Source organism: Penicillium taxi, assembly GCF_028828555.1.
Source record: "Penicillium taxi strain IBT 34144 chromosome Unknown utg000005l_segment0_segment0, whole genome shotgun sequence".
NCBI lineage: Eukaryota > Fungi > Ascomycota > Eurotiomycetes > Eurotiales > Aspergillaceae > Penicillium > Penicillium taxi.
In genome coordinates this window covers 184,099-210,124 of record NW_026643207.1, presented here as the reverse complement: position 1 = coordinate 210,124, position 26,026 = coordinate 184,099, and the positions used below count along the sequence as shown (strand labels likewise).

General features: G+C 45.9%; 11 protein-coding genes across 11 annotated transcripts; 4 read left to right on the top strand and 7 right to left on the bottom strand.

The window, feature by feature from the left end:
* Nucleotides 1–607: 607 nt before the first annotated feature.
* Nucleotides 608–826, top strand: N7495_007441 (uncharacterized protein; the record flags this gene model as incomplete). Its single annotated transcript, XM_057210092.1, has 1 exon — nt 608–826. One exon carries the CDS (start codon nt 608–610, stop codon nt 824–826), a length of 219 nt encoding a protein of 72 aa, XP_057059635.1.
* Nucleotides 827–3,072: 2,246 nt separating this feature from the next.
* mfsA (glucose-inactivated glycerol proton symporter STL1) lies at nt 3,073–4,719 on the top strand (the record flags this gene model as incomplete). Its single annotated transcript, XM_057210091.1, has 1 exon — nt 3,073–4,719. One exon carries the CDS (start codon nt 3,073–3,075, stop codon nt 4,717–4,719), a length of 1,647 nt encoding a protein of 548 aa, XP_057059634.1.
* Nucleotides 4,720–8,521: 3,802 nt separating this feature from the next.
* On the bottom strand, nt 8,522–10,237 carry N7495_007439 (Major facilitator superfamily domain general substrate transporter; the record flags this gene model as incomplete). Its single annotated transcript, XM_057210090.1, has 3 exons — nt 8,522–9,079; nt 9,134–9,780; nt 9,838–10,237. The coding sequence occupies 3 exons, from the start codon at nt 10,235–10,237 to the stop codon at nt 8,522–8,524; spliced, it is 1,605 nt and encodes a 534-aa protein (XP_057059633.1).
* A 366-nt stretch (nt 10,238–10,603) lies between these two features.
* On the bottom strand, nt 10,604–10,956 carry N7495_007438 (uncharacterized protein; the record flags this gene model as incomplete). The annotated part of the gene is made up of 2 exons (XM_057210089.1): nt 10,604–10,786; nt 10,843–10,956. 2 exons carry the CDS (start codon nt 10,954–10,956, stop codon nt 10,604–10,606), a joined length of 297 nt encoding a protein of 98 aa, XP_057059632.1.
* Nucleotides 10,957–11,025: 69 nt separating this feature from the next.
* N7495_007437 (uncharacterized protein) lies at nt 11,026–12,160 on the bottom strand (the record flags this gene model as incomplete). Its single annotated transcript, XM_057210088.1, has 2 exons — nt 11,026–11,335; nt 11,388–12,160. The coding sequence occupies 2 exons, from the start codon at nt 12,158–12,160 to the stop codon at nt 11,026–11,028; spliced, it is 1,083 nt and encodes a 360-aa protein (XP_057059631.1).
* A 1,552-nt stretch (nt 12,161–13,712) lies between these two features.
* N7495_007436 (uncharacterized protein) lies at nt 13,713–15,592 on the bottom strand (the record flags this gene model as incomplete). Its single annotated transcript, XM_057210087.1, has 3 exons — nt 13,713–14,709; nt 14,776–15,151; nt 15,388–15,592. 3 exons carry the CDS (start codon nt 15,590–15,592, stop codon nt 13,713–13,715), a joined length of 1,578 nt encoding a protein of 525 aa, XP_057059630.1.
* A 41-nt stretch (nt 15,593–15,633) lies between these two features.
* Nucleotides 15,634–16,353, bottom strand: N7495_007435 (uncharacterized protein; the record flags this gene model as incomplete). Its single annotated transcript, XM_057210086.1, has 1 exon — nt 15,634–16,353. The coding sequence occupies one exon, from the start codon at nt 16,351–16,353 to the stop codon at nt 15,634–15,636; it is 720 nt and encodes a 239-aa protein (XP_057059629.1).
* Nucleotides 16,354–19,467: 3,114 nt separating this feature from the next.
* Nucleotides 19,468–19,717, top strand: N7495_007434 (uncharacterized protein; the record flags this gene model as incomplete). Its single annotated transcript, XM_057210085.1, has 2 exons — nt 19,468–19,583; nt 19,624–19,717. The coding sequence occupies 2 exons, from the start codon at nt 19,468–19,470 to the stop codon at nt 19,715–19,717; spliced, it is 210 nt and encodes a 69-aa protein (XP_057059628.1).
* A 115-nt stretch (nt 19,718–19,832) lies between these two features.
* N7495_007433 (uncharacterized protein) lies at nt 19,833–22,066 on the bottom strand (the record flags this gene model as incomplete). The annotated part of the gene is made up of 5 exons (XM_057210084.1): nt 19,833–20,426; nt 20,512–21,082; nt 21,176–21,484; nt 21,543–21,846; nt 21,901–22,066. The coding sequence occupies 5 exons, from the start codon at nt 22,064–22,066 to the stop codon at nt 19,833–19,835; spliced, it is 1,944 nt and encodes a 647-aa protein (XP_057059627.1).
* A 1,716-nt stretch (nt 22,067–23,782) lies between these two features.
* N7495_007432 (uncharacterized protein) lies at nt 23,783–24,595 on the bottom strand (the record flags this gene model as incomplete). The annotated part of the gene is given in 3 exon segments (XM_057210083.1): nt 23,783–23,797; nt 23,817–24,097; nt 24,160–24,595. 3 exon segments carry the CDS (start codon nt 24,593–24,595, stop codon nt 23,783–23,785), a joined length of 732 nt encoding a protein of 243 aa, XP_057059626.1.
* A 278-nt stretch (nt 24,596–24,873) lies between these two features.
* On the top strand, nt 24,874–26,023 carry N7495_007431 (uncharacterized protein; the record flags this gene model as incomplete). Its single annotated transcript, XM_057210082.1, has 4 exons — nt 24,874–25,419; nt 25,480–25,660; nt 25,716–25,829; nt 25,884–26,023. 4 exons carry the CDS (start codon nt 24,874–24,876, stop codon nt 26,021–26,023), a joined length of 981 nt encoding a protein of 326 aa, XP_057059625.1.
* Nucleotides 26,024–26,026: the final 3 nt, after the last annotated feature.

The window sequence follows — 26,026 nt, the reverse complement described above, 5'->3', positions numbered from 1 at the left end:
AAAGCCAACCTAGTCGTCTCTTCCATCCAGTATGTGATAAATGTACTGATGACTGTCTTTACCCTGGTCTATGTTGACCGTTGGGGGTCGTGGACCCCTGCTAGTTGGCTCTCTCTTGATGACGACTGGGTTGTTTGCCACCGGTGGTGTCATGAAAGCAGATGGCAAGCCCGCACCACCTGGAGGTCTCGACCACATTCCTGAGAAATAGTGGGATATCTCTGACTCGCCCCATGCCGCCAAGGTTAGGCAAGGGTGTGTTTTGTGGACAGGATATCAATTATTTCAACGTCTTCCTCAGCTTTGATCGCATTTACCTACTTATTCGTCGCCTGTAAATTTATTTTGCAAAGAGATATTTAAAAGCGATGATAACTGTGCTAACATTCATCTTACCTAGCTTTCGCACCCACTTGGGGACCAGTCAGCTGGATATACCCTCCAGAGCTTTACCCTTGGCGCCCGTGGAGAAAGGCCGTGGCTCTGTCGACTTCGAGCAACTGGATCTTCAGCTTTGCACTCTCATAATTTGTTCCTCCAGCCTTTGCCTCAATCCAGTGGAAGGTGTATCTGGTGTTTGGAGTGTTCTGTTCCACCATGACACTGTATGTGTACTTCTGCTTCCCCGAGACGGACTGGAAAGACCCTTAAGGAGGTGGCCGAGGTGTTTACTACTCCCGGTATGCGGCTCTGGAAGATGACTATTAAGCGCCGCGAGGTGCAAATCCTTGAACATGGTGTCATTCTGTCGGAGAAGACACCCGATTTGCACACTGAGACCGGCATGCCTCGTCATTTCCCTGCGGCATCGCACCACTATGACTGAGCCGACCGCGCACTCGACTGGTAGCTCTTTTTAAGGCTTTCGGGACACTTTTCGCCTATGATTCTCGGGAAAGATTCTGTGGCTCTCTGGTCTCTTTGCGCTGCCACGTATCACCACCGTGACACAATCGTGACTATACCGAAACTGTTTTTCCAGTGCTATCCACAGTGCCTTTGCGTCATTTCCAGATCTTAAAATTATTTCAGTGATTGAACCATAATATCTGTAGAATTCACTTACATTCTTTCACAGATAATGCTCGTCAATATGGTAATTCACGTCATAGTGCCATGATAGTAGACCTTTTGATTCAGTCTCATATGTTGGGCATAGATGAGTGAAACATATATCAGGCAACAAAGATATATCCCATATTTGATTGAAGAAGATATGGAGTTGTGAGCCAATGAAACGGTGCGACATAAATTGCGTATATATCGATGGATAAGAGTTCTCTTGTACTTGAAGGATCTGCGAGTGATCAACCTTACTTAGTACAATTGATACATAGGATGGATAAATTGAACCAATTGAACTACAGGTTAGAAACAGTGGCTGGAAAGTTCAAGACTCTAATCACACCGCTCTTTTTGACCATTTGTCTTGATCAAAACTGACCGCCCTATCAGTTTGATCGAGAGGATTGAGGCTAGTTCAACGGAGAGTGATGATCAGTGACGTATGCAGCGTATTTGCTTAGAAATCTGTATCCTACAATGACTTCATAGCCAAGAAGAGGTTCAAGAGCCAAAGGTTCTAAGAGTTCAAAGTTCTGTCAAAGTTCTGTAAACCAATGTTTGGGGCCGGAGAAGTATATACCCGTCCATTACCGCGCCATCAGGCCATCAAGAGGAAATTAGAAAAAAAGGTGGAAATTCAAAACAAGTCGGAAACAACAAGGATCATTGATTGGCCTCAACGTTTCAATTTGCATGCAGCGGATCTTATTTGGTAACATTTATTGGGGGTGGAAGAAGTGTGGATAAAGAGAGGAGGAGGGGAAAAGGGTCACTCTTTACCTAATTGGGCTTAGTGTACTGACCGGATTTGGACAGGGCGGAGTACGTAATCAGACTAAGTTCCTAGAGTGTACTAATGCGGTCCCGAATAGTCCTGAATGGCCCTGAGTGGTCCTTAATGGTCTCAGAGTGGCTCCAACGGTAAAGGGGAAGAGTGGAAAAGTGGAAAAGTGGAAAATTAGTGCCATGGAGGAGCAACTGGTGGTTCATGGCTTTTTCTATGTGGGGGGGGGGAAAGGCATGTAATAAGATCGATCTCCGCCAATTAGTATAATTCTAGTGGAGTTGAACCAATCTACCGGCCAAATTCCGAGTCGGCATCGGGTTATATAATTCGGGGGTTGTATATTCGGTAATAAGGGTAACTGAAGCGAGATACCACTGGTAGTGATTGGATCTCTAGTATCAAAACTACTCTGTGTGGCTGTTTCGGCCCCCAGTGATCCTTGCAAGTGCCTTACCAGGATGATCTGGGCGGGGAAAAGAGGAGAAAATGGGGAAATGGGGAAATGGCGGAATATCCCCAGACGGACGGAATAAAGGACCGAGAAACCTTTGACTCGTTCTCCCCGTTATTGCCCGTTTTGAAAAGAAAAGGAACTCGGACGAGATTCCTTTTACGGTAAACAGATAGATGATCGTCAATCCGTTTCCAATCTGGTTCACCCCGCCTCTCACCCCCAACTACCAACTAATAACCAACTAACTCCCCCGGGTCAATCCTCCAAACCACGAGTGGGATTTCGGATTCTGACATAGGAGGCGTCCGGGAAGGGCAAAATAAAAACTAAAGTAGAGTGGCGCCGCTCGAGTAATCTCTTGGCACTCCCCCACCAAACTCCACTTAATATGAAGTCTGAATGCGTAGAGACTTTGGGAGTGTAGGAGTAGGAGGTAGTAAGAGGTGGTAGCGGCCTCACCCGAAATCTCAGCCGCTAAGCCGCTTGGCCCTCTTTTCTCTAGTAACAACGGTGGATCTGACCCCCCGCTGACGACATTTCCGTAATTTGTTCCTAGGATGAATTAAATAATTGACTGATTTGAATAGGGAATAAAAAGGAAAAAAAAAAAAAAGGAATTAAAAAAAAGAAAAATAAATGTTACGAAAAAAGCATATATAGGTTGACGAACTCCCCCTTCTCTGCGCTCTTTCAAGTTGCACGGGTATTTTCCCTTTCATTCTAATCTACATCTTTACTCCCAGGTACCGGATACCTCATAGTCAAGATGTGGACAACCACTTCAGGTTTCAGTGGCAAGAAGCTACACCTAGCTATCACCATTACCTCTGTCATCGGCTTCTCTCTCTTCGGTTATGATCAGGGCTTGATGTCCGGTATTATTTCCGGTGATCAATTTACTAAAGAGTTCAGTGCTCTCGATACGAACGTTCCTACCCCGGCCGGCTACACTGCCACTTCCTACTCTGCTCATGTCTCCGTCCTCCGTGGTGCTGTCACTGCTTGTTATGAGCTTGGCTGCTTCTTTGGCGCTGTATTCACTCTATGCTACGGTGAGCGTATCGGCCGTACACCTTTGCTCGTTGCCGGTGGTATTCTCATGGTCATCGGTACTGTGATCTCGACTGCAGCCTATGGTCATCAATGGGGTCTGGGTCAGTTCGTCGTTGGCCGTGTTATCTCCGGTATTGGAAACGGTATGGATACAGCCACTATCCCCGTGTGGCAGTCTGAGTGCTCCAAGTCTCACAACCGAGGCTTCCTCGTCTGCTTCGAAGGTGCCATCATTGCTGTTGGTACCTTTATCGCCTACTGGATTGATTTCGGCCTCTCTTATGTCGATTCTTCTGTCCAGTGGCGTTTCCCTGTCGCCTTCCAGATTGTCTTCGCCATCTGTGTCACCATCGGTGGTCTAATGCTTCCCGAATCCCCTCGTTGGTTCTTGATGAGAGGTCACGATCAGGAAGCTTTGAAGGTCCTGGCCGCTCTTAATGGCAGCAACGTCGATGCTGAGGATGTGTTGAACGACTACAACCTCATGAAGGCAGATCTCAATGCTACCCAAGGTGCCAAGGCTAACTGGAAGACTCTCTTCACCTTCGGTAAGACCCAGGAGTTCCAGCGCATGATGATTGGCTGCTCTGGTCAGTTCTTCCAGCAGTTCACTGGTTGCAATGCTGCAATCTACTACTCCACTCTGCTTTTCCAGCAGAACTTGAACATGACTGGCAAGCTGCCTTTGGTTCTGGGTGGTGTCTTCGCCACTGTTTACGCTTTGGCCACCATCCCCTCCTTCTTCATGATTGAGCGAGTTGGTCGTCGCAAGCTGTTCCTGATTGGTTTCACCGGCCAGGGTCTCAGTTTCATCATTACTATGGCATGCCTAATTGATCCCACTACTTCCAACTCCAAGGGTGCCGTCGTCGGTATCTTCCTCTTCATTTGCTTCTTCGCATTCACCACTCTTCCTCTGCCCTGGATCTACCCTCCTGAGGTTAACCCCCTGCGCACTCGTACCATGGCTGCCTCTGCTTCGACTTGCACCAACTGGATTACCAACTTTGCTGTCGTGATGTTCACTCCCGTCTTCTCTGACCAGAGTAAGTGGGGTATCTACCTCTTCTTTGCCGCCATTAACTTCATCGGTATTCCCTTCGCCTGGTTCTTCTACTTGGAAACCGCCGGACGAGAACTTGAAGAGGTGGACATCATATTTGCCAAGGCCCACCTTGAAAAGAAGTGGCCATACCAGGTTGCCAACGAGCTGCCAAAGCTCACCTTCAACCAGATCTACGAGTACCAGCGCGAATTGGGATTGGACACTCCCGACTACCAAGTCAGCTCTGAGAATGAGAAGGCTGAGATGGGACAGAGCCACCAGGCTGAGAACAAGCTGGAAGATATCTCTGATTAATTTTGTTATACCCAAGCTACCCTTGTATAGCGTACACGTTAATGTGCTATGAATCCCCCTATTCATTATATTCCCCAACATTTGCTGGCACCCGGGGTGCCAAGGGCTGGAATCTTTGCTAGAATATATTTAGATACGTTGTGATTACAATTGACTGAATTGCTTCAGTATTTGACAATTTACCGATGCCGGGCGCGATTAGGCTGTATATCCAGATGTATCCTTTTTCATTTCCCACCATTTACTCAGTTTCTCCATCGTCACCACCACAATTTATGGAGTAAAATGCCTCTTCTTTTCCATTAATCCAGTAACCTTACCTGCATAAATATTCAAAAATTTTCCAAATCATATCATTGGCTGCAAATGCGCATGCACCCTCGACACAAATCTTAGGTACACAATATACGTAGATACGGATGAACCCACCCCTTGGAGTGCTTCAAATGTGAGGTGTTTGTAATATTATTCCCCACACCCCACAGACCGCGGCAAATACTTCGCCGTCCTCTTCTACCCGTTTCTTCCGTGATCATGGAATTATCATGCTCCTCGTCACAATTTTCCTCTGGTCTTTTGGTGACAGATTTGTCAGACTTCCAATTCAGCCGGTCGTTGTACAGATAGAATGCACCAAATACAGGGATGAAGAATGGTTTCACTGACTTATTCCAGTTGGTTCTAAGAACAACTCTAGAAAAGCCATAAATCACCACCGACTGGCACCCCTCTTCATAGTGTGCCTGGAAGAAGATATCATGTACTTAAATACACGGTCCATACAAATATAGTCACCAAAAGAAGAATGTTTTCCATTGCCGAGGGTAGAGGAGCAGCTTGTGCTCCGATCATAGATGCAGTGCTCTCTCTGCAGAGTCAGTAAAGTATCTTGGCATGTATCGAAGCAGAAGCTGAAATTGAACTTTTTACGGCGTGACTGGTGTGCTTTACCATGTGCTTTCAGAACTATTGTGGTGTGAGTACCGATGCCATTGTACGACATGTTATTCGCGAGTTCCATCCGCAATTATCCCGGTTAGCGATGATTGATTCGAGGTATTCATTCTACTATTCGTTGTCCTGAACCTCTGTTTGTCGATCAAAGAATTTACTAATATGGGTGAAAGTATCAGAACTGCCTCAGAAAAATCCCGACCACATACAAGATACGTACTTTGGTCCTGGTTTATAATGTCGCCTTTGTCTTTGTGTGGAATAAGCTCAACAGAGTGTCAAATACCTGACTGCTGCCCTTTTCTGTCGCCTCTGAGAGGTTGTCGTAAATCTCCACCAGTCCGCCCATTGCAGTATTTCCCACTGCCCTTGATGATTGACTGTTCCCCGCTGACTTTTTTAACCAATAATAGCTATAATATCCCGTGAAACGCAAAGCTTGCATCAGTATGCCAGTTTGCAATATTTGGAGGCTCTTCGTATCTGTACTAGTGTCATCTTTCCAACAATGACTTGAATTGTTAAGATATTAGTTGTGCCGGCGGCACTCCGGAGAAGATCATCTTCGTAGTTAGCTACATCCTGGAGGTCGGCCCCCCTTCACACAATCGGCCGTGTCATTTGATGTTTCCTCAAGTATTCAGATCAATATTCGCGGTATCTGAGTTTAGCATGTGTGCTCCAGAGGTTACATCGTTATATACAGGAGGAGGATGGATATTCCTTCAAGAAGCTAATTCCTCATTCCCTGCCTTCACTGGGAAACTGCCCATTACGAATCATTCTTCGTCCAGTCAATAGGATGTGGTGCCCAGAGACTATATATGTCATCATAACCACTCTGCGTCAACTAACGCATGATACTTTCCTATAAACCGCCGAGCCTTACTTGAAGATAATCCTAATAAGATTACAACTGGACAAACAAACAGAGTGAGACCGCTTAATTTATTTTCAATTATTTATGAAAAATCAGTAGAGAAGAAAGCGATTAAGAGAGAATATACCTACAACTCCAAGTAAGGCACACGCAGATTCCCTTCTTAATAAGACCTCGCCCTAAGCCCTTCTCATGAACCATTCGTGATATTTATATGGATAAATAAGATTTTTCGCTAAATTTGCAATACATAGGTCCAGTATTGCTAGATTACGAGTTGATCTCTTTGTTTTATGGATAGACGGCATATATCCATGGAAAGAATTACAAGGTTCATCTAAGGTGTTTATCCTAGACAGTTGTGGTTCTGCTTTGACCAACCCATAGTCCAAAAATTTTGGAAACCTACTAGCCATGTCCTATGTGGCTACAATTTTTTTCACAATATCGTTCTGGCCCGTTTCTACTCTTCACTTCATTGTCCTTTAATTCGACGTCGTTTTTAGGAAACCAAGCTAAATTTATGTGACCTTCTTGGTTAATTAATTATCTCAAGATCGGAATTTGCTCGGTTCATGAGTTACGGCAGATGATACATGCTCACGATGTCTATTATTTGAACTTCTACTCCTTGAGATTTCCTAATGGGCCCGCTTATTTTCCTATGTCCACTCTGACCAACGTTTTTTCGCCGATGTAATCTTGTTTTTCCTTTCTATTGTTCAAAATTCAGATTCCAAACATGTCATTCTTATCGGTGATCCCTTTTCTCCTGATTACCATCAAAGTCAGGTGTTGTCTTCGCTCTTCCAAAAGACCAACGATTATTTTCTCCCCTTTTCCCATTTTTCGTCTTTGGTCTGGAATGGTTTTAACCTGTTCTTTCTGTATTGTATGATGCTCGGCTTGATACTTGTCGGTACCCCAGTACTGAATGTAGAATAGCTATTCGGTAGGCTAACGCCCACTTCTAACACCTATTACAGGTAACGCTTTACGCCCATATAATATCTTTGTGACTTCTTGAAGTGGTCATAAAGTCTGGATCTCATTCTTGGTTTTCTGGCTATTATAAAGTAACGATTTGACCACCTGACTCCTTTGTTCTATATTCCAACACTAGAGCCACTTTGAAAAGTGACTGAAAACACGTATCTAAATGCCAATCTGAATGCCAATTTGAGTGTCAGTTTGAGTATCAATTTGAGTGTCAATTTCATCGTTCAACCCATCCTAATGTCTTCAAGTCTAACTGGTTGTGTCGATCAGACTCTCCAATGCTTTACTGCATTTAGCCTTTGTCATCGCGTCTGCCGGGTTGGATTCCTGCAATCTAATTTAACTCCATCTGTCGTCGTTCATATGCCTGTCTGAGAGCCATAACGTCGACCATGAGCCTGTCTATGACCTCTCAAAGCTTTGTATGGAGCGTTCCGTAGGATTTCCAATGCTACCGATATGTCCATAGTGGATGTGTCTAGTATGTGTAAAGGTTAAACAAACATTGGAAGCCTGAGACGGAGATGGGGAAGAGAAGGCCCTCAAATCCACACCGATTCACCTTCCTTAAGGATTTTGTACACAGTTTGTGCCTAGCTAGTTCTGAATCTAAAATTAGCTTTAGCCTTTCACATCCAGTTATACCTTCCCCGGAGTCCGGACTTTCTACGTTATATATTGGGTTCAACCATTTACAGACAGGTAGTGAATTAAAAATGGCTTCTCACCAATGAGATTAATAGCAATATTTCCACATATAGTGACAAAATGAATATCAACTTTCTCTCGCCTTCGTCTCTTCTTCCCTCTCGCAGAATTTAGGTAAAGCCCTTCGAAGGTTGCTTCCTCCTATGAAAGTTCCCAGAAGTTGTCGATATATTTGTCGGCAATATATCTGTGGATCTTAGGAGTTTGAATTTCTGCTACACTGCACAGCGTCTTCATCATAGCACCCTCTTGATATCCCGACTAAGCCCTGTTTTGCACATTTTTGCTCATCGCTCGGACCTTATGGCCATACTTGAAGAGCACATATGGGACAGGGGCCATGATTGTTGCAATGATTGCCACAATTGTAACGGACCAGTGAGGTCCAATGGTCTCGTACATCTTGATACTGGCAGGCGTTAGTGCACCAGCGATAACATATCGCGAGAAAGTCATGAATCCCAATGCCGAGGCAGCATTTTGTAAATAGACAAAGACGATGTACATATAAGTCGTGGTGAAAATGCAAACCAATGAGTAACCAAAGACTGCTGATGCCACAATAGGAGACCAAATGCTGATGTTAGGATAGCAAGTCCAAGCCATCCAGAAAAGGGATATCGGCATCAGAATCGATGCACCGGCCATAGCCCAGTAGAGGGAGACTTCGGGTTGCAAGCCTTTACCCTCTTCCTCGGATTTACGAGCGGCTCTTTTTGAAAGCCCGTAAATATAAGGAACTAGTGACAGAGCAACAAAAACACCAGGTAGCATCGCAACCCAGATAAGAAAAGTCAATTCGGTAGATATATCATACACCTTTTACAAATTAGTCAAGAGCTAGGCGTGAGTGGAAGAGGAAATATAACACACCTTTTCAAAGATATAGGGGTAACCGTTAAGGAAAGTGAACAGAACGAAGTAAAGGAGAATAAGGTAAAAGCTTAAGACAAGGATGATAGGCTCTGTCCAGACCATGAGAAATGGTCTTGATACATTAATCATTAGGCGTGAACTAAGTGAGTTAGCAGACGCATGCATAGCCTGATATCTATGATCGCCTGTTAGCTCGCGTAAATGCTTCGCCCGCCATTCTAGTAGTATGGGACTGAAAGTTTCTGGCTGACCGATCATCACAATCACAAGTACGGCTGCGGCAATGATCATAGATATCCAGTCAGCCCAAGCAAATCCAATCTTGGGGGTATATGAACCAATCACTGGGCCTAATATCGGACCTGAATAAGCAGCGATGGTGATCAAGGGTAGCCCGAACGGAATTTCTCTCGGGTGCCAAACATCCCCGACCGTGCCTCCAGAGACTGTCATTGGCGCAGCATCAAATAAGGCACCAATAAAACGAAATGCGAGAGCGGCACCATAGTTTGGCGCGAGGGCTTTTGCCATGATAAAGAGAATAACAATTATAAGCGCCGTGAAGTAGACAGCATTACGGCCGAATGTTTCTGAGATCGGACCAGAAAATAACGAGCCGACACCGATACCAATAAGGAAGATTCCTGACGTTCAAGTTATTAGAAAAAAGAAAGTAAAAGTCATAAAACATCGGGTCTTACCAGTTGTCATAGACCCAGCCATACTATTCACACCATAAAACTCGTCGAAGGCATCCTGGACGGCACCCTCAACCGAAGATGGAATGGTCATTGCTATACCAATGAAACAGGCCAGTACCATGACAGACCATTTTCGCATCAGAGACCAGTTCAGCGGATCATGAGGGTCATTCTCCCCCCAGCCGACAACGAATATTCCATCCGATACAGTAATACCCGACACTAGAGGTGTATCTGGAGATACAACTGGCTTCTCTAAAGCTTGATCTCCAGGCTTATTAAGTATAGGAGTACTGGAGGTACTGTTACGTGGAATGAAAGAATCTTTGGCTTTTTGAGAGCGTCTCAAGTCATCTTCCACGTCTCGTCGCAATCGACGATATTGCAGGTAAGACTGCATAGCGGAATGAGATGAAGTGACAAGTTTTAAGACTTGCAGTGATTGACAAGCCTTATAGGTGATAGAACCGCTACTTTATACTATGATCTAATTGACTATTCAATACAAATGCATTATTCCTCGCAGTTAATAATCATAGTGATGCTATACAATTTCTAAGTTCGATCGGAGACATTTGAAAAGTTTCGCAGACATGAAATCGAGAATCGGATGAATAGCTATCCGATGTAAGGGAAAAGTACCGTATCTTGTAAATAGGGAGATATTTGATTTGATTAAGAATATAGGCTAACTCTGGACTGCGTCATATTTCTCATCCCTACAATCTACAGCATTAATTTGATTTTAACGGAAACCTCGTATTATCTATTCAATATATCTTGAAGTAGCCAATTCTGATGTACTCGGCCGGGGCATCGCCGATGACGACGTCGGTGCCGCAGTTGGAGATGCAGCCGTTCTGGTCGGGGCTGAGATACCCGGGGCGCCAGTTGCCGACTTGAATTCGGTGCAGAAGTCTTGGTTGATGCCGCATTGGCCGTACTTGTTCTGGAAACGGGGTGAACCAACTATTCATTAGGAACTGCGGGGAGAGGGGAGCATACACAGCAGGCACTGAGCGGACATGGATTCAGGCTCGCCAGCGACACGCCCGATGCTGGCCGTTGCTTGCTCGGCATCTGGGGCCCACAGACGGCGTTCGCAACTTCCGCCGGCATGGGGGAGGGGTCGCCTTTGCTCAGGCAGATGTACTGGTGCGCCTGGAAATTGTTAGCGTCGCACCCCTCCTAGGCCCAGGTATCGTTGTTGAGGCTCTCGATCTCGGCTATTGTGAGGCTGTTCGCCGCGGCGAGGGCTGAACAGTTCTCTTCTGTCTCCACGTAATGTGAGGTGCAGGTGCCGTCGGCATTGGGCTGCGGGCGGTAGTCGGGCATCGTACCGGCGGAGCAGCAGACGTGCTGGCCGGGAACCAGCGTCGAGCGGAAAGTGCTGCCGGGGTTGTATTTGTCGAAGTCAGAGGCGGGGATGCCGCACTCGGCTGCTAAAGATTCTCCTAGGTGAGAGAGAATCAGTGGATGTCCATCTGGGACCATTTTGCTACTGGGGATAATCACAGCCATCCCCTAAGATGACCTGGATGGTCGAACACAGGGCTCGTTTGTCCAGTGTAGCTCGGACGGTGCTGTTGCCGGCAGTAGTAGTAGTAGTAGTAGTAGTAGTAGTAGTAGTAGTAGTAGTAGTAGTAGTAGTAGTAGTAGTAGTAGTAGTAGTAGTAGTAGTAGTAGCAGTGACACTATCCGCCGTGCTGGCCCCGACAAGACTCGGCGCCGATAGTGTGATGTCGAGCCAGTCTTCTGCGTCGTCGAAGGTAGTGATGCATTTGCCCGACGCCCACGCGGCTACGGCATCCTGGACGAAGTACACATCGTGCTCTTCACTCGCGACAATGCCGAAGCTATACTTGGAGTTGCTGTCGTCCTTGGCACAGGGCTGCACCACGGCGCTACCGGAGAACCCCGAGGTTTTGATCTTCGCGAGAAACTTCTGCAGCACAGCGGCCGGGACATAGTTGACTCCAGAGCCGGCGAAGAGGCCGAGAGCGACGGAGTTGGAGTAAGCAAAGGCGGTCGTGTCGGTGCACTCCGAGCTATTGCGCTGGGACAACGCGGCGGCGAGTTGCTGCACCGCGGCGTCGAAGTCTACGACTGTGGCTAGGGTGCGGGTCTGGTTAAAGGCTAGCTGCAGCGTCTCCTGAACCGGAGTCACGTTCCCGCTGGATAGACAAGAGGCGTTATTGGTGGTGTTGCGGGCGATAACTGCATCTAACATCTCTGTGGAATTGGCAGTACAGGCGCGAACGGTCTCGACCTTGCGCAGAGACACAAAGAGAGAGAAATCGAGCAGTACGGTCTGATTGCACATGGCCAGCCGGGCCCAGTCAGGGATACAGAGTCCAGTTGCGGGGGCTCAGGCCGGCTTCCACACATCATGATGGGCACTGACTGAGCGCCGCATTGACAAGTTCCGGTGCAAGTGCGTTGGCGTTAGCGCTAATAGATGCTGGGATGACGGCCGCCGCCTTGGTTGCCACGGGGTGTGCAGCAAGGTATGCGCTCAGGTTGTCGGAGCCGCCGTCTACGTGCAATGCCGTCGTAAGTCACAGGTGAGCTGGGGAGAGTAAGGTAAAGACGGTGCAGGAGCAAGAAGAAGAGGAGGGCGAGAGATTAAGTGTTAGTTTGGCTGCTACACGTCGGGGGTATGGCCGGATCGGCACTACAATCCATCTGGTAAGAGCCGTAGTCAACGGTGTTGGTCAATAGCCTCGAACTTTGTATCTTCGGCCCTTTACTTCCTATCAGGACTAGCGGAATTCCGATAGTTGTCTTGACAGGCACGGCCCCTAGCCGTCTTGGCTTGTCACACTTGATTGGTCACCAGAGATTGGACTTTCCGAGTCCGCTCTTGATGTCACTTCAAAATATTGCCTTTTTGATTCCTGCCAAGCTGGTCGTCTTTTTTCCCGAGGCTTAGAAGGCGTCAGCTTAGGCTTATGTGTGTGATTCCGTTTAATCTTACAGGGTTAGCAGAAGTACAATATTTACCTGGAGTTCAATGATAGTAGATGCGGCTAAACTGTTCTAAGTCATAATATGGAGTCTAGCCCGAAAATTCTTACGGCTTCGGAGCTTAGTTGTAAGAATTGAGTCAACGCCGCGATATTGAAAGTGGACGATGAGCAAAAAAAGAAAAGAAGAGAAACATACAACAGTCAGGATTCGCATGTGGTCACCCACCATACTACTAACTGACCGGCGTGTGGCTTAAGTACGGCTGAGCGGACGGGAAGCCCTGTTCTCCACACCCTGTGGTCGTATGTGCTAAGTTTGTAGAAACGTAAAATTCTATAGAGAAAATGTAGTCGCAAGGGTGTGGCCTGAGTGAGGAATGGGTATAGAATTTTATAATTAGGCCGAAGAGGCATATGCCATTCCAATTCGATTTCTAACGGACCCTGGCAGATACATGTAACAGGAAGACGCGAGTGGCCTACGTAGATTGATTATAAGAATGCATTGCATCCTCTGTGAATACGCCTCACCGGGTGCGATCATTATTCTCTGAGAGCCACTTGCCTAGCCTAGTACAGTCAATCAGTTCAGCCGCAGTTCTCGATCGAACTCAAAAAGGGGTGAGTTAGGGCAGACGGGAATGACTATTGGGTTAGCGATTTTTCAGGACCGCCGCGATAGGTGCAAATATGGACTAAAGGAGAAATGAAAGCAAAGTGAACGATGCTGAGGTCATTCTAGTTGGTGAAGAGGTTCAAGGTTGCATCACGGGACCAAGCACACTGCTATTATCTCATGCTTATCATGGGATCACTCGCCGCTTATCGGGTGGGAAGCCACATGCTTATCATGTGACTTCCAGGTACTATATCCATAGCAGCAGTTTCATGATAATCAACCACTTCTTACAACTTACAACTACCGCACGTACTACACGCATACGTAGACCACTTGCGGCGTGAGCTGAAGTCCAATAGCAAGCTATTGTAGATACTCACGATCTGAGTATCCCGACACACTAACCAGAATGGCAATCCATGGATAAAAATAAGCAGGAGCAGGCCAATTTTTGGCGTTTTGACGTACAAAGTGAAAATCTCATCATTAGTAGCCGGCATATAAACTCCTTCCCTCGGCCTCTCCACCTCGAAAGAGGTCAAACAACAATGACCTGGTTTTCCATTCTTCTCATGCGCCACAGCACCCCAAAGCAATGGCTTGATAGCAGCCGACTCATCTAATATAGGAGGATGACAGGCAGCACTTATACCCAGACTGCAACTACCCACCAAAGGCATCCCAGGCTTCAGTTTTCGCGAGCTCAAGACGAGCAAAGCAAAAAGCAGTATCAATGCAACCCCAAGCGCACATGCAATTGCAAGTGGACTATATCCACATGCCGTAATCATGCCAGTGTTTCTCACTCCAGGGAAATTATCGGTTGGTTTTGTTAGAACCTCGGTGTTCGGCTGATAGATGGTGATGTTGATTAGAAAGATAGACTGTGAAATCAGCCAGTGAAAAACAGTGCTGCATATCAAAAATGGTAAAGAATATCGCCATGGAAGTCCGAGCCAATATGTCTCCCGTTGCGCGCCCACTGGGAGAGTGACTCGGAGAGTGATCCGTTTGTGGGCAAACATGCTCCATTCGTGGGTAGCGGCCATGCTTGTGAGGACCGCATTGTACATGAAGTATAGTCCAGAGAGAAGAAGTTGGGGAATGTTGGCAATTAGAGAAGTGGTGAGAATCGATTTAGAGCTACCACCCTCATAGCCGGATGCGGCAGCGATGGCGTTAAGACTTAGAGCTCCAAATCCCATGGAGAAAGCTTTCTTTAGGCCAACAAGGTTGATTCCTTTCACCATGAAGACGATTCCAACAACAACACTTGCTAGCCATCTATGGACAATTTTATCAGTCAGCTTCATGATGAACCTAGTGGATCAATCAGCCCTTGTTACTTACAAGAATATACAAGCTGTCCAACGCCGGAGAGTCCCATGTCTTCCAAGCCACAGGTTACCCTCAACCCAAGGCTGTGGGGGATAAGAATCCAAGGGGATGTACTGGCCGGTCTCGTCATTGTCAGGAAAGATCCGGTCATCTAACTTTGACATCAGACAACGACCTCTTGACGCTTGGTCTGGGCGTCGAAGAAATGAATCCATGGCATCGCCGATAGTTGCGAAGATTGGCTCTCGAGACATGAGAAGGCATGCCAAGATTGACGCAAGCTTCACGACGTTACAGACGATAGCAATGTATAGAATCATCGAACTATACTTTAACTGACATTCGTGTTCTGCAGTTGTTGTCAAACAGTAGTCGATTTCATAATATTCTGGTAGGATGGTCCAGTTGCTGGAATTTTCTAGGCCTCTGAGCTGCTGCATTGGTCGTAAAAAACCGTATCTATAGCACACATCCAATATGCAACCTGCGGAATTGGGTCTGGTTGCCAACCTGTGCCGTTCACCATATGTTCCATGCAAGAAAAGGGGGTAGATGATTGGTCCCAATCTGCATCCCGGCAATATGTTTGACTGGTGTCATTAGTACTCCACGACTTACACTTACTTGAGCACCAATCCTGCACTTTCTGTGGATATTCCAGGGGGTGGAAATAAGCAAGCACGGGTAATGTTGTATTGTACGGTGGTGAAAACGTGTCGGATTGCTTAGGGTTGCTGCCATTCTTGGTGACAGCAAGGAGGTTGAAAGTCCCTTCTTCAAGACCATTTCCATACGTGGACATGCAATCTTTAGGCTCTGCCCGACTCATATTTCTTGGTACTTGTAAGGCCATATCGCGCAACCAGCAAGTCACATAGCTCGGCAGGTCTGAAGTCTTGTATTACGCCATCGCATCACGTCCACAATTGAGGCCAATCGAAGTACTTCTAGAAATCCCGGCGTGACCACCAGACCGCTGTAGTCGTTGAATGTGGTTGTCATAAAAACTGCCGAGTTCCACAAAAGATGAAGAGGCAATGAACTCAGAGCGAGCATGAGCCAGAATATCGCTTTGGGTCGCGTGATGTGCGACAGGTTTCGTATTGAGTGAATCCCAATATCAAGCCACCTTCTCCGCCTGTGAGCCACGTCAACATCTTTACGCGTTGGCGCTGAGAGACATTGCATGTTGTAATTGCTTGCGCCGACGAGGACAGTGGCAATAACGTTGATCGCATAGTGGAAGCGGCTGTCAATGCTGCGAATATTGCCGCAGTCATGGTCAAGAATCACGCCCAGCCCGTCATCATTAGGTGGATACTTGGTGTGAATATAAGCAGTGCCCGCAATATTAAGACATAAGCAAATTGTAACAAAAATGCCCGAGAGTAGAGCACCCAATCTCCACCCGTGAAAGGGGTTCGAGTTAGAGGGTGACTGCTGCTCTAATGAAATATACTGCGTGCCCGATCGGAGAATGGTCCGAGAGTACCAAATTTTCATAGACTCCCAGGTCGAGTATTTGCTAATCTTGGCTGGGAGTGTTTTCTTGGGAGAGAGCTCGATACTCTCATTAGTAGTCGAGTCCATATTTAATGTCAGACTTGATTCACTTCATCTGGGTAATCTACGTGAGATGCTTGACAAAGAAGAGACGAGATCAGTATAGCGACCCCAAGGGCAAATAAGTTAGAGACCAAAAAGGCTGACACTGAGCTGGGGTCGCTAGCCTCCAAGCGGGGAAGACATTGTTTTTGCTTTTCCCAGTAAGCACTATTATGTAAAACCTTGGAAAGGGACAACATTGTCCAATAACTTTCGATTTCATACCCAATGGTCTTTCAGTCTTTCAGAATCCAAGTGAATGTGCAGTAGTCATGCATTAGCTAGTTTTAATAAGTGGACACGTGTAGATGATAAGGCAGTACGCTTTCTGAAGGGATGATAATATCCAATAGTCTTTTAATATTCGAGGATTAGTGCAGTAGTCATGCATTAGTTTAGTCCCTGGCTCACCCGATGCTCACCCGATGCTCACCCGATGCTAACCCGATTCTCGCCCTGTTTCTTCTAGAGCCGGGAAGTTAGCTGGTTGGTTCAATATGACGCGCCAATAACGCAGACAGTAAAGTGGGATCACTGCCATAGACAACACTCCGTGGGAAAGGCTTGCTCCAAACCCTGCAAAGCCTCTCGGGAGCATTTCTCGCGCTTCGAAAAGCGGGCGTTGAACTGACTCAAGTTGCTCGCTAGAGCTGCAGCGGTAGACATGATGAAGATAACCGATGAATTTGTGATCGAAGAAGTTTTGTGAAGGAGTGTGGTGAAACTTGGTTTCCTTGTCAATTCTTGGTCTATTATATATTTAATTCCTCTGTCTGAAAGGTTTATTAGACTTTGATTAAAGTCAAACGACATGATTCATATTGATCTAGGTCATCATTATGGGCCTTATGACCATCGTTCTCCCTGACTGATACCCCTGCTTCTTCTTTCTACTAGTCGTCTATATCTTTCGCAAGTAAACCCTCTAGTAGGCAACAATAGCCTAAGTGAATAATACGATTGAGTTTGAAAATAGCCCAGTCAAACGATAACTGGTTCTATCTGTTATAGGATATAATGGAAAGATATCTGCCAGGCGACGGTAATTGTTGGAATATGGAATAAAGCAGTCATGTGATCAAATTGCTACTTTATAATAGATAGCAAACTAAGAATGAAAACCAGACTTTACAACCACTTCAAAGGACACAGAGATATCATAGGGGCGTAAAGCGTTACCTGTGATAGGTGTCAGAAGTGGGCGTTAGCCTCTCATCACCTTTATCGAATAGCTATTCCACACTTGATACAGGTGTACCGACAGTAATAAGCATCTAGAACTAGATATGCATGTTAGACCATAAAGACACACCTATTTGAAGGAGTAATCTTTATGCACTTACCTCAAGGGCAAGCTACCATGGTTGCTAAATTGTACCTATGATGGTGATAACGAGAAGAATCAGTGTGATCACTGTACAAACACACCCAATATAGAGTAATTTTTGTCGACTCGGTCGATCAGGTTAGGCCTAACAGAAAAGCCACCAGTATCAAGAGGCTATTCTTAAGTAGTCCACAAAGAAAAGAAATAGTATTAACAAATGAATTGAGCTCTAAAATATCATACTTGATACTGCTGCCGCAATTTTTGCCAGAGTCAAGAGTGTCACGAACAATACAGAGAAAATTGATAGTGGTATCGGGACTATCGTCGGGGAGCATTGGAAGACCGTGATGCGTAGGAACTGTATGATAGAGTCAGTTCGAAATTGGAAAATGGAGCATAAAGTAGATAAGATCCTCACTTCTTGTAGAAGAGGCACAGCTGTAGCAATCTTAATGAAAATCAGGTGCCAAGATAGTGTTGACTTAACCCAATTGAACACCCGTATATGTGGCAAGGATTATATAAAGGACAGTGCAGAGCGCTATATCGAAAGTTTGAAATGGCTGCCCCCTTCTGATAGAGTAGCAGAGACAGACCAAACTGAAAGCCGCTTTTCATCAACAGGGAAATCATGAAAATTGAATGGGCTAAAGATTTGGATAACATGATGAAAAATGATAAGAAAATAATTTACGATCGCGTTGCTCCAAAGTGTTGATCCAAAGTTTGACTTCATCTGATTTATATATCAAGACTCTGCAGTAAAAGTGAAAGGCAGGCCTCCTAGGAACTAGTTATCTTTTGTTTCCTGTGAAGAGTGTTAATAGACGGATAGTCGCAACAAACGTCCTTGAGACCGCCCAGATTGTGACAGGCCCACAAGGACAGAAGGAGAGACACAAATGGATTCAGCTTTTACACACAATCATTCCATTGATTTTCATGCGAATGTTTCTTCGCATCTCCCAAACAAGCAAGTTATATTAATCACTCCACTCTCCTTAGGTAGATGGTCAAACCCCCTAGGATACACCCGTACTCCAAGCTCTTAGGAGCTAAAGTATTCCAATCCACCTTATTCAGCAAAATTGACACCTTCAAATAGTGAGTTGGGAGACGAAATCGGTATTGAGACTCTAGTTGCATTACTTGTAGCTACGATGACCGTACTAACACACTCTAACCTGAGTCCGGTAAGATTCACTGAAATATTTTGAACTCCTGAGGAATGAAATTTTTTAAAAAAATCGTCCAATTTTGCTCTGTGGCTATTTGGACAAGATTCGACACAATTGGGACTTTTTCATTTAATATCTGGATCTTGGAGAGTGGAGTATAAAATAAGATAGCTTCACACTGCACCAATTTTGATAGGCTCTACCTCTAAAACTATTTCAATTATGGAGAATCATACCAGGTGTAAGAATAGCTGAGGTCTTAATTAACTGATCTATAATATTTGAAGAGTGATGAATTTTCGGAATACTGACGCGTCTTACTGTTGCATCTACTTTGTAAATTGTGCATTTTGACTGCACTGCCTACGAGCGTTCCCCGTATCAGTATCTAACAATCCCGTACATAGAATACATTCATAGATACGATCCCTGAGCCCACTTAGTCGGGTATACTAGTGTAGTAATATCGAGTTCTCTGGCTCTGTTTAGTTTGTCTTTTTTCCCTCTTTCTTGCCCACCGCCGGCTACAACTTTCGGCCCGAGATCAGGAAGCAGCATCCTTTTCCGACTTTTGCACTAGCACTTCACATTATGCCCGATCGCCCTTCACCTCCCTTTCATTGGCCGGGCGGTATACCACCCGAAGTCAAAGCCGATCCTAACGGTGACATCACCCTTGAACAGGCCAACGAAGCGGCTAAAGGCTGGTTGCTTTTTGTATAGGTATGCAACAGTAAGACGTGTCAGTATTCCGACACTTTATGAAGCCAATGTCGAGGCTCCTCGAGACGAAGACGATCCAGAATCATCCGGCGGAAGTGGGACCTGTTTAGGGTATTAGGGGACTGGATCGTCTACGGAAGGGAGATATCAGTGAAGTGAAGCTAGTTTATACTTTGTAGTTCGAACTTCAACGCTATTTATCGTTTTCTTGTTTATCCAAACTAAGCGCCTATTCAAAACCGCAAGTCCCACCCGATCTGAGGCCCAAGGTTGGGCAACTCATCGGCTACACTCTGCACATCTTTATCTCCACGACCGCTCAGGCACAAGACAAGATTTTTGTTAGGTCCTAGCTCCTTAGCCGTCTCGATGGCGCCCCACACTGCATGGGAGGTCTCCAATGCAGGGATAATGCCTTCAAGCTGACTCAGCAGTCGGAAGCCTTGTAGAGCCTGTGCATCAGTGGCTGAGATGAATTTCGCCCTTTTACTTTCCATCCAATTCGCCAGCTCCGGTCCGACTCCCGGGTAATCGAGTCCAGCAGAGATCGAATGAGTGTTAGAGATTTGACCATGTTTATCTTGTAGAACATACGTCCGAACACCATGCAGAACTCCCATAGAACCACCACTAAGAGTGGCTGAATGACGCGCCGTGTCTAAACCATCTCCACCAGCTTCCACACCAACCAGCTGGACGGACATATCATTAGAGAATGGATAAAACATTCCTGTTGCGTTCGAGCCACCTCCCACACAAGCGATCACAGCGTCAGGGCTCTTGCCTAGGTTCCGTAGCTGGGTCTTGGTTTCCTCCCCGATCACACTCTGGAACGTATGGACTATAGTTGGGAAGGGGTGAGGTCCAATCGCTGAGCCAATAATGTAATGTGTAGTAAGTATCTAGGCGAACAATCCACGCGCGGAAAGCTTCGTTCACCGCATCCCGGAGGGTACGCGATCCCGACTCAACTGGGATAACGGTAGCACCTAATAAGCGAATCCGGAAGACATTCAATGCCTGTCGGTGAACATCCTCCGCACCCATATAAATGGTACATTTCATGCCAAATTTGGCGCAGATAGTCGCGGTGGCGACGCCGTGTTGGCCTACTCCCGTCTCGGCGATGATCTCCGTCTTGCCGAGTCGGCGAGCAATGAGAATCTGACCTAAGGCGTTATTGATCTTGTGAGATCCTGTGTGGTTTAAATCCTCGCGTTTCAGCCAAATATTCGCTCCGCCCGCGTGCTCGGTCAGCCTCTCGGCCAGGTGAAGGCTGGATGGACGACCCATATAGGGATAGTATGATTTGAACTCGGCCCAGAACGTCGAATCATTTAGCGCAGCTTGGAAACCGGCATCCAATTCTTCTAGACAAGTGATCAAGGCCTCTAGAGCATACTGACCACCGAAAATGCTAAATCGCCCGGAGCCATCAATAGCAGTAGTAGCTGCCTCTTCCTCAACAGCTAAGCCAAGCGCACTAACCTCCGGCGCTTAGTGAGCTGCAGCGACTAAGGCATCCCGAGCTACCTTTCTCTGCGTGATCTGCGAGCAATAGTTCTTTATTACCTACGCAGCGTGGCCAGCTACGGCACTATTTAGGACAGTGATCACTTGACTACCGATGACGGCGCCGTCAGCGATGGAGGTCACGCTTAGGAAATGTTCACGTGTGCTGATACCAAAGCCAACCGCCACAGGGATATTACCCGAGAGCTCCTTAACACGCTTAATAAGAGTAGGGAGTTCCGAATTAAGTGTCCCAGTGGCGCCTGTCACGCCCATGCGAGATAGAAGGTAAATGAAGGAGTCGGCCATTTCATAGAGGGTCTTCATGCGGTCCTCTGTAGTAGAGGGTGCGATCAAAGGGACGTAGGAGAGGCTATCGGTTTCGAAACAGTCAGTATCTAGCAACAGCTCTAAGGCTTTTAGTTACATACCCCATCTTTGTACAGCCTTCACGGAATCGAACTGCCTCCTTCAAAGGGAGATCGACGACAATGAAGCCATTGACTCCTACCGCTTTGCAATCTGCGAGGAGTTTGGACTCCCCGTAGCGCAATATTGGGTTGTAATAACCCATGAAGAGCACAGGTGTCTTAAGCCCATTTCGGCGGGCATCGCGGACCATGTCTAACATCAATGAGATGGTAACGCCATTTTCAAGCGCCTTCAAATTGGATTTTTGAATGGTCGGGCCGTCTGCAATGGGATCGGTGAAAGGTAGACCGAGTTCGATAATATCTTTTCAAATTTTAGTTAGAGAAACCTTCTCAATTACATGCCGAAATGACTCACCAGCTCCTCCGGCCTGCATGCCCAGCAAGATATCACGAGTTTCCTCCACACAGGGAAAGCCGGCCGTCACATAGGTTACCAGTGTTGGACGGCCTCCCCTCTGGCATTGGGAAAAGGTCTGTCGGATATGTTCCATGGCGAGAATGATTAAGGGAAAAAAATACAAAGCTGAAGCGGAAACACTCAAAAGCGAATCCACCAATTCTCTAGAGCTAGCTGTATTGACTCATGGTGCAATGAAACGGGCCGCACCGCGCAGTCGAAACGTTTCCACATTATCTACCTTTTCCACATGGATGATTCTATCTGGATGCAGATCTTTTGTAAGATCTCTGACCTATAGATAAGTATCAAATACAAGATGGGTTCCTTGAGGTCCAAGCTGATTACTCCCTCCGTCGCCTTTTTTGTCTTTTCATTTATCACGCCTGGCCTTCCGAACTAGTGGCATGACGGAAGCGCTATTCCGAAAACGGTCGAGGTACGAGAGATCGTCGCTTGGTCGATACCTAAGATCAAATCAAAGTAAAACAAAAACGTAGTGCCTGGCATTATAAAAGCCCTGAGTGCAACTGAAGATAGATATGTAAAAGATCGTCTTGTAAGGGTCAAATGTTTCTTCGGCCGAAATAGTTCCCCGTATAATGTAGAGGTAGAACATCATCGCTTCATTCAATAGTTGTAATAAAGCAAGTCTTCTTCATCTCCAATTATTCTACCCGCGATTCTTCCAGCATGTTCAGTTACCTTCAGCCACTCCCTGCGTAGATCACCACATGAAATGGGGAACGCTCTAGGCAGCCTCGGCATTGATATATATATATGGATATATCCATGAATAGTACACAAATACACCTGTTCAGTGATATCAGCAGGCAAGCCGCTACAAATAGACCTTGAGAACTGTTCATAATTATCATAGCCATGTCAATCATCTACCTAGTATCTGAGGAAAGAGTAGGGTTACTCGTTCTCAGTCTCACTTTAATTACAGTTTGCCTTTGCTTGAGTTACCGCAGCTTCATTCCATAGGACTTGGAACAATTCTCCATGTAATGTAGAATCCCAAATAAAGGACTCGAAAATTTGAAGGACTATTCCCCAGGAACTGACGTTCAACGCAGACGTGGCAACGTAAACACCAAGGAGGCATCGTCTGTTCAACCTGATATTTGTTCTAACGCTTGCAGCATAGAAACTAATCCATAGCTTGAATTCTAAGCTTGGCCTAGAGCAAACAGAACTGGACTCATATTTCTCAAGCAATGACAGTAGTTTTGTAATCAGCAGGTCAAGGCCTAGGGAGGTTGACGGGTGCTCATTGAATTGAATCTTGGAAAACAAAAGCAATGACAGTCGACAAACTTCAAGCTCAAGTTTCTCATACTTGAAAGACAGCAGTGCATACTGTGTGGCAGTGAGCCAGTATCGGATCATGGCAGCTTGAGAGTTGCAGCCCGACCTGCGAAGCTGTTGCAATAAGCTGACCCCACGGGATAAAAGGTTTATACATTGTTTCAAATTAGTTCCCAGGCAGTATAACTGGTCAATTCCCTGAAATCCCACCTGATCCAGTTGATCAGCTGTGGTAGATAGAGGCATACAGTAACCTAGGAGATACGGAGTTGACGCGGCATCGATTGAACCGCATAGATCCGCACTAGAAGAGAATATACGTTAGCAAAATTATCTCCCTGCCTGATGAAGGGCCCAAGTCTTTCAGATCTTACTGGTATAGTTTTCCTAGCACCAATGGCTCGGACTTTAGACACTCTAACCCCCCACGAAGATCGATAAGCTTTTGTAAGCCTTCCATGTGTATTTTCCAGTTTTTATGAGATCCTCGATGTTGCTTTTCACATAATCAGAACTTTTTCGCAACTTAAATTTGGCAAAGCTGGAAGAATTCATCTTACCTCGATAATCGCAACAGTAGCGACTACAATCAAGGTTCCATTTGTCACATATTGGGGAGTATTAAGACGCTCGTTAATAATTGAAATCGCTGCATTCAGATGAAGTATAGTCTTAGAAAGACTGTCGTTGATTTCTTCTTCAAAATGGGACTGAGCACAGCTTATAAGAGTATGGAAAAAGGCTGCATCAGTGAAAGCTAACGAAAACCAGTAATCCGTCATAAGATTAAAAGCGCTATGCTTTTCAATTGAATAAAATGTTTTCCAGCCATTTGTAGAATCTGAGATGGTCAGTTATATATAAATTCAATCAATCAGCAAAAGCCGCTTTTTGGGCACATACAGTAACTCAAAAGTTCGAGCGCATATGACTCCAGTCGAACTGGAAATGCGTTAAAGGGATCTACACCAGGGATCTGCTGTATTGAATTCTTAGAGCGACTATAGTAGCCCAGACGTTCTTGACGCTGGGTACGCCTATAGTTCACCATCACTCGACTTCGGATAACTTTTCGTGACTTTGCATCAAGCTTCGAGTTACCTGATATGGCAATGAAGTCAACTTTGTCAAGCTGATTAGCGGTTGTGATCTCAGAGCCGCATTCTGTTTCGTTTCTTGCTAATTCCGAAGATGCCGCACGTTTAGGCCGTCCTCTCTTCCTTGGCAACCCAAATTTGACTGGGCCACAGCCATAATGGAATATGCACGATTCTTGGTATTGGCTAGAAGTATTAACAGGGAAAATAACTTCCGTAGGAGCGGCATGGACGGGATTCATTCTGGACGATGGAAGGTTGAGTAAAACTGGAGTTTGTCAGGATCAAGCCTAACTTACTTTATGATTGGGTTAGTCATCCTAGAAATTTGACTTAATGAGGCGGCGGATTTACTTACGCTAACCTGATTAGGCTACCAGTCCTATAATTCGATCGAATAAGGTAATGATCGGCTCAACTGATCAGGAGAATATCAGGTATAAAGTGCTTCTTATTACTCTCAAATAATATATGCCACACTATTATTCCCTTTCTCTCCTCATCGAAATTTTTCCCCAGAATGCCTGAGTTTACAAAGGATACCACGGCCAATGAGGTCGCAGCTTATTGCTCTTCCGCAATAGAAGGCAAGGTTGTGCTCGTTACCGGTATCTCCCCTAAGGGATTAGGTGCAGAGTTCTGTCTCTCAATTGCTAAGCATGCACCATCATTGATAATTCTAGCGGGACGGAATGCTGCTAAATCTCAGGAGACCTCGACTGCTATCCATGATGTAGCTCCCTCGGTCCAGACACGTTTTCTCGAACTGGATCTTACCTCACAAGCTCAGATCAGAGAAGCAGCTAAGGTAGTTATGAAGTACGCAGATGTCAGCCATATTGACATCTTATTGAACAATGCCGGTGTGATGGCGGGTCTGTACCAAAAGACTGTGGATGGCATTGAGATGCAGTTCGCTAGCAATCACATCGGTCACTTTCTCTTTACCAATCTAATCATGGAAAAGCTAGTTTCTCCTGATGCGGAGGGGATGTGCCGAGTCGTGAATGTGAGCAGTGATGGGCATCGCTTGTCTCCCGTGAGGTTTAAAGACTGGAACTTTGACGTTTGTTAGCCCGCATCTCCTGTGACCTAGCCAAAATACTGACCAAATAAAAACAAACAGGATGGCAAAGCATATCAGCAGTGGCGGGCTTATGGCCAGTCCAAGACAGCCAACATGCTCTTTTCGATTGCCCTTTCCATAAAGCTGCGTCACAAGGGCCTTGTGTCGGTCAGTCTGCATCCTGGTGTCATCTCGACAAATTTGGGTGGAGGCTTGCTAGTGGAGGCTTGGGATGAATTAGGTTGATAACTCCCATCACATATTTATTCACACTTTTTACTAATAATTTGAGTCAGCTGCAACGGATCATGCCCAAGGAAATCGCAAGTTTGCTGATGGATTCTCGTGGAAAACAGCACAACAGGGAGCTGCGACTCACGTATTTGCATCTTTCCATCCATCGATACCTGGTAGGTTTATCTCATAAATTCCATTGATCTGAGAATAGCATCTAATATAAACAGACAACAATGGCGCTTATCTAGAAGATTGTCAAGTTTTCTCTCCAGCTAAGGTCCGCTGCTGGGGACGAGATCCTGTCGAGGCAGAAAAACTGTGGAAGCTGAGTGAAATGCTTGTCGGCCAAAGTTTCGAGTACTGCTAGTCA